The 6,560-nt window shown below is 43.6% G+C and overlaps 1 protein-coding gene across 2 annotated transcripts in view; it reads right to left on the reverse strand.

Annotated features, from left to right (window-relative positions):
* Positions 1-1,992, reverse strand: part of GALNT15 (polypeptide N-acetylgalactosaminyltransferase 15) — a 27,994-nt gene extending 26,002 nt beyond the window's left edge. The window contains exons 1-2 of one of the 2 annotated variants that reach the window (XM_017732143.1): positions 1,819-1,992; positions 324-869 (exon numbers count right to left, since the gene is read on the reverse strand). In XM_017732143.1, the coding sequence (XP_017587632.1) occupies positions 324-869; positions 1,819-1,844 (572 nt within the window). In that variant the 5' untranslated portion in view covers positions 1,845-1,992. Of the gene's footprint in view, positions 1-323; positions 870-1,086; positions 1,458-1,818 lie in introns of those variants that run through there. The other variant, XM_017732144.1, reaches the window with a different exon arrangement.
* Positions 1,993-6,560: the final 4,568 nt, after the last annotated feature.

A 6,560-nucleotide genomic window follows, 5' to 3' on the forward strand; every position in this document is an offset into this window, starting at 1 on the left:
CGCTGCCCCCGCTCACCCAGCCAGCCCCAGCTACCCCCTCCCGCACCTGCCCCCCTCCACCTTTGCCGCCCGCCGACTCCTGAGGGCTTGAACCACCTCCCGAAGGAGGCTGGTAGCGTCCCTGGCTCTGAGGAACGGGGGGTGTTCCCCACGCAGTGCGGGGAAAAGCGCTCTCCCGACCCGGAGCGGGGAGTTCGATAGGAAAGATGCGGGGTCTAGAGGAGGAGAGATGCCGGGTTTGGAGGAGGAGAGGTTCGGAGGGGCGCGGCGGCGGGGAAGGAGGCAGGTTTTCCCCCAGAAGTGAAATAGGGTGTTTTACTTACAACGGGTGTCGTACCTCAGGCAGGTCCCGGCGCAGCGCGATCCGCTCGCTGAGCACCTCGTTAAAGCCGTGGGTGTCCAGGCCGAGCGGCCGCTCCCCCGCAGCAGCTCCTTGCCCATCCTGCAGGGGAAGGGACAGCGGCTGGGACTCGGGGTCCCCCTCTGCCTTCCTCTCCGGCCGCCTGCTCTGCTGCTTCACCATGCGATAGCCCTTCCTGGCCTTGCTGTGGTTCCTTTTGCCGGTGGGCGACACGACGGCCATGATCAGCTCATCCTCCCGCAGGGAGATGAAAGGCGATAGACCATCCAAAGGGTAGTACTGCTGGCTCTCCTCCTGGGCTTCCAGCATCTCTTGGGTCTCCACAAAGTCCATCTGATATCCTTCCCGGGGGTTGAACTCCACAGGCTGGAAAGTCCCTTCCTTGCTCTGGTTGCTGGGTGGTGGATTCAGCGTTGTAACCATCAGTAGCAAAAACCCCAGCATCAGAAACAACAAGAGAAACTGCAGCTTACGTGATCCATATCTGCACTTCTTCCTCAAGAACATACTGTTGGTGACAAAATTATACAGATGGTCATGTTAAATATCACTTGGATCTTCCTCAGATTCCAGTCCTCGGGTTGCACAAAAGCCCTGGTTTTCACTATCTGCCAAGAGGATTTTTTTGCTCCCCTCACATTTCACTGATGGCATTTCATGCTTTCCTCTCTATTTACAGAAAAAAAAAAAAAACACTACAACATTCCTATTAATATTGTACTTACTGTAGTAAAACGTAGCATGGATCCAGTGAGATAAAGTAGATCCTTTATTATACGGAGTCCCAGCTTAGTTAGGAAAGTACATGCTTTGCTGATTAAAAGAGTAACTAAATCTTTGGGGCTTTTTTTCCCCTTTTAAAATTCTAAGTCAAAAGAAATCCCGTTTCTCATAGTTCCTTTCTAGAGTAGATCCTGCTTCTTCAAAGTTTCCAACTGCTGCCTGGATTGAAGCACTGTATCTCTGAAAGCAGATCTGACAGCTCTCCCCCGTTCAGAGGCTTCAAGTTAACTGTGATCAACAGATGAGAAGTAGTCGGTCCCTGACTTTGTTTCACACATAACTACGGCACTCAGTCAGGAAGCAGTTTGCCAGACATAATACAGAGCAATGTGTGCGTCTTTCTCTTGGTCCTAATGCCCTCACTGTGCTTGTCCTATCAAATCAAAACTTTGCAAAAGCTGTAAGAGGTGAAATACAAGAAGCAAAACATTGTATTAGAAGAGAAATCAAGGCACACCACAGATTACTGTACTTCAGAATAGCTGTATTAAGCTGAGAATGTGCAGAGCGAGAATCAAGAATTTTATAAACTGAATAAAAGATGGAGAGCACATGTTTTATTTCAGGTTAGATTTATTCATATGATAATGTGTTAGCTGGAGTATATTTCATATCCAATAAATATTTACAGCTGTAGGGATTTTAACACTGACATAAGGGTGGCAAATTATCACCTGGCAGGCTGAAGTTGTCTCCTCATCCATGAATTTGGTATTGCAGGGCAAGCAGCACTTCAAGTTTTCATTAGTCCAGAAACAACATGTGTAAAAGCCTGGGCTGGAACAACAGCCACTGACACTGAGAGAAAACAACAACTTCTGTGATTAAAAGGGGAGCTCAGTCTCTGAGGTCTGTTTGCTAATACTGTTGGCATGGGTACTACTGAGCATGGACTGTGGCATTTTTTGCTGTGAGATGAATGCTTGTCCAATGGGAGAAGGGGTGAGACAGTCCACGTGCTGCAGCATCACACGCCTCTTGGTCTGGCAGAGTTCAGGGATGGATGCAACTCAGGTGTTACCAACCCTTTTGATGCTGGGGGCATGGGATGTGGTGTTTTTCCTGTCTTGCAATATTTGATGAGCAGAAAGCTCCTGCTCCAGGAGGCATGTGATTACTGGAGAATTTCCACATTCACAGATTTTAAAAAACCCTACATTTTTAGACATTATAGCTAAAAGAAAAGCCTGAAGACAGGAGTGCAGTGTACTCTAAGGAAGGATGGTATACAGCACCTTAAGAGTGCTGGAGGCGCACAGTGTCTCACTTCTGTGTGCACTCCCCTAAGCAGCTTATACAGAATGCCTTGAGGGAGTGTGACTGGTCTGCTGTGTCTTGTCACCTTCCCTACATCAGCTGTTCTTTAAAATATACAGAGCTGCTTTAATCATGTCTTGGGCAGAAGGAAGATTGAGCCAATATTTTGATACTTCACCATTGTATGTGTCTCCCTTTTTTTAGCTTAAATTCACACAAAAGTAACATCCCAGCTCACCTTCAGACCTGAGAATATTACTTTTTATCCTGCTTTTCATAGGGAAAAAGAGGTATTGGTGGCTTCAATTCAATGGGGAAGCAGCACACATTTGCATTTAAAAAATCTGAGATCGAAAGCACTCATTTAAATAACATCGTTTCAGCCATAGAAAGACAAAATGAAATGGAAATTAAGAGACCTGTCTGAGATGCTCTCCAAAAAGCTGGCATAGCGACTTGCAAAAGGTTCAATTCCACAAAGTCCCATTATCAGGCACACAGAATAAAATTAAATTAAAAGGAGAAACTTAAGAGTGTCTGGAATAAATAGGAGAAAGCATTACTTTCTTCTTTCCTTTTTTAACTTTCCTGGGCTACCCGAGTATTTTGATTTAATTTAATTATTATTTTTTCCTTGCCTAAAATATTTTAAGAAGATGCTGTAACAAGTCTGATCAAGATAATTCTAGCCTGCAGTAGTAATCGCTGTATAAATTCTATCCTGGTTTGTTCTGTATTGCTGAGCGAATCCACCAGGGTCACTCATGCAGCTGAATTTCAGCTACAGATGAAAAGAGACCAAATTAACAGATTTACAGCAATCTTGGACACTTTTGGGACAGAGCTGATAGCTAACATTATCACTGGAACATATGAATATGCAATCCAGCCTTTTAATATATCCTGACCACTTTAACAAAGAAGAAATGAACAACTACAGAAGATGCTTGTTCAGTCTAGTCAATTAAAAGTGCAAGTATAAAATTCTGGGTGACACACTTCCATCAGCCTCTGTTCCCTCTTCTGCACAACAAGCCTTCCTGAACCATTTCCCATCAGTCTGTTTTTCAATCTCGTCTCTTAAAATTGTTGTTTTCCACTGTTATCATACAAAGGAGATATTGCCTTTCCAATGGATGAACCCCCCTTTAGTGTCTGAGAGGACATGTCTTGTTTCTTTCAATGCATTTGAAGAACAGCATCACTTTGTTATGACCTCCCCACATGGAAGCCAAGAAGACAACACCCACTGTATTTTTCTTTCTACTTCTGGTTACTCAAAGACATGCTACAAATTAGGCCCTTCACTGGGACACAGAAGGGGTTGCTCCTCCTGCCTAGCTGTGGAGGATTCCCTCCTCCTAGGGTGCTTTCCTGTGCATCCTTTGATGGAAGAGGAAGGAGCACTGTGTGGCCCAGGCTCTACTGTCAGACCCAGAGCCATTGCTTTTTTCCTGAGGTCCAGTCTTTTAAGTGTGCTTCATGCAGGTAGCCCAGAAAGAGGCTGCCCACAAAAGGTATTGTTGTCCTTGGACTGCTGTTCTACAGCAGACCCTAGAGCTCCTCAGTCAGTGGGAAAGGAACCTGTTACAGGTTGTGCCAAATACTCCAGCAATTGCTCACAAAAAGGGCCAATTTGCAGTGTCAGTACTGGCCAGTGCCAATACTATGTTGACTTTCCTGCTGGTCAACCCATGCAAGAGCTGAAAGGCTTGTGTTCCTACCAGGCCTGCTCAGGTAGAGCCAGTGGTGTAACACCCAGCGTATAAATACCTTAAGCAAATGCAAATTATTGACTACTCCATTCCTTAAGAAAATACTCACCATCCTTCACAATTGTGCTCATTAATTGCCACGAGCTAAAACATAGAATCAAATCTAGGTCTTATTAATTCAAAAGGTATTAGGAAACACAGTTGCATTTTGCAGAGTAACAAAGCTTTCAGTCACTGTTCTGTAGCTTACTTACCCTTTCCTCCCTACCTCATTTTGGCTTGCATTTTTCTCCAAACCATTCCACATCACATACTTGTTCAATATTACGTGACATGTTATGTTATCCGTACATGAAGAAACACCACATACTTTCAGTGTGCAGAGCCCGTGTCTAACTGCCAGAAAAATAACAAAGCAAGAACAAAACCAAGGCTGGATGGAAGAAAGAGCGTGTGGACAGGTCGTTACTTACTCTTTAATAAACATCTTGGATTGATTTACACTCCTGTGCCAAAAGCAGATGTGCCACTTCCATTTAAAGACTCAACACATAGCAGCACTCATGGTTTCATAGCTGCATGTATTGTATGCCACAGCTCTTTCTGCTTGTAACAATGGCTTTATTTGCACAGATGTGAAGAAAGTGCATAAAATGAAACTGTTTACATGGTGCACAGGATTTGTGGTGGTTTTGTAACCAAGTAACTTTCCCCATTCTTCCAGAATATAATAAAAAATATGTATTTTTAGATCAGAAGAAGATATAATTTATTTGCAGGTATTGCAGGCAGTTTGTGTGCTTGGCATTGTAGCAAATATTGCTCATTCAATGACATTTTCTAATAGCAAGTTAATAATAAAGTGAACAAGATTCTGTGGAACTTGCTTTTGAAGGCTATAAAAGCTTGATAAAATCTGTTGATCACTGGCAGGGATTTTGGCACTTGCATTGTGATTTATAAGATGTTTGCCAACCTGTCAGTGAAGGAAATGAGTCTGAAATTCCATTTTTGCAAGATTTCTACTCATAAATCATGTCCCATGTAAAATGGAGCATGGAAGCCATGGACCTTTGCACTGCTTTGCAAAAGCAGTTCTGTGAGCATAAAGGTCAGCCGCACTGGATGGAAAGTAGAGAGAATATATATCACAGGAGGGACAGCTTCTGGATTTACTGCACCACAGCCTCTGGCTAACTCCGAAATGGTAGTTCTCAGGATGTTAAGGGCAGTACTGTGTACTCCATGCCTAAAACCTAGCCTCTAACACAGCCTTAGACAGCTATCCCCTATCTGTGAGGGATGAGAACTGTTGATCATCATTAACCCACCTAGAAAAGATACATCTGAAGTGCTGTGGGCAATACAGAGGCCATCACTACCTCCCGCCTCTTAATCAACCACCATTAATATCCTCAGGTTGGAGAGGGTTCTGGATACCTTCAATCCCTGGTACCCCAACCTAAGGTAATCTGAATCCAGTTTTGAACTGGTTGTGACTACTTTAGTGTCAACATCCTTCACTAGAACATCATCCTGCATTGACCATAAAATCTAACCCACCATTAGGGATAGTTGGACTAAATAGTTTGCTCTAAATTGCCGTAGCTTTGCAGGTGGAAATGGCAATAAGGTGGTTTACTCTTTCAGAGTGGCTGACCTGGCCTCCTTGGCATTAAAAATGAAACAAATGACATAAGGGAAATGATCCTTCATGTAATATTAACACCAGTGGTGTTATGTCAAAGATAAATTCAGCCCTATGGATGGAAGGTCACAAAAAGGAGTTCCCCATGATGGGTTCCCCATGGGATCTCTGCCTGTAGAGTTTCATTTATGGTTGGAAATTTACTTCCATAGAATAGGCCATGAAACCATTTGCAAACAGAAATCGCAAAATCTGAGTGATACTAAAGGTACCCACAGCAAAGCCTTTTTTCCCCATCAAGGACTCTTTAGCTGGTGGGCAGCTTTAACTTCACATCTACCCTGTTTCTTCCTGCACATACAGATGGTACATAAATGGCATGTGTCTCTCAGAGGCTCTAAATACAGACAGCATTTAAAAACCACAATATTCATATGGAGAGCCTGTACCCATAGTAAGTATTTTTAGTTAAAATGGTGTCTAGTGAAGAGAAAAAGCTTTAAATGGGTCTGGCATCTCTTCACACATTTAAGCACTTAGTGACTTGCGGTTACACACAGATTTCTCCTGTTTCAAGGCAATGGTCATCCACATCACCAAAGCTGGAAATTACCTTTTTTTATTCCTCCTAAACAGTTACATATCTGTGCGTAGCTGGTATAAGAAATAGCTGCTCTTTAGTTACCGGCAGAGTATTAGAGGTTGGATTCATCGGGGAAGTTGGCACAGAGTATCGTGAGGAGAAGACAACATTTAATGAGAGTGTGAAGAGTGAACGATTTCACTCTTGCTGGGG

Source organism: Corvus brachyrhynchos, unplaced genomic scaffold (genome assembly GCF_000691975.1).
Source record: "Corvus brachyrhynchos isolate BGI_N302 unplaced genomic scaffold, ASM69197v1 scaffold53, whole genome shotgun sequence".
Classification (NCBI taxonomy): domain Eukaryota; kingdom Metazoa; phylum Chordata; class Aves; order Passeriformes; family Corvidae; genus Corvus; species Corvus brachyrhynchos.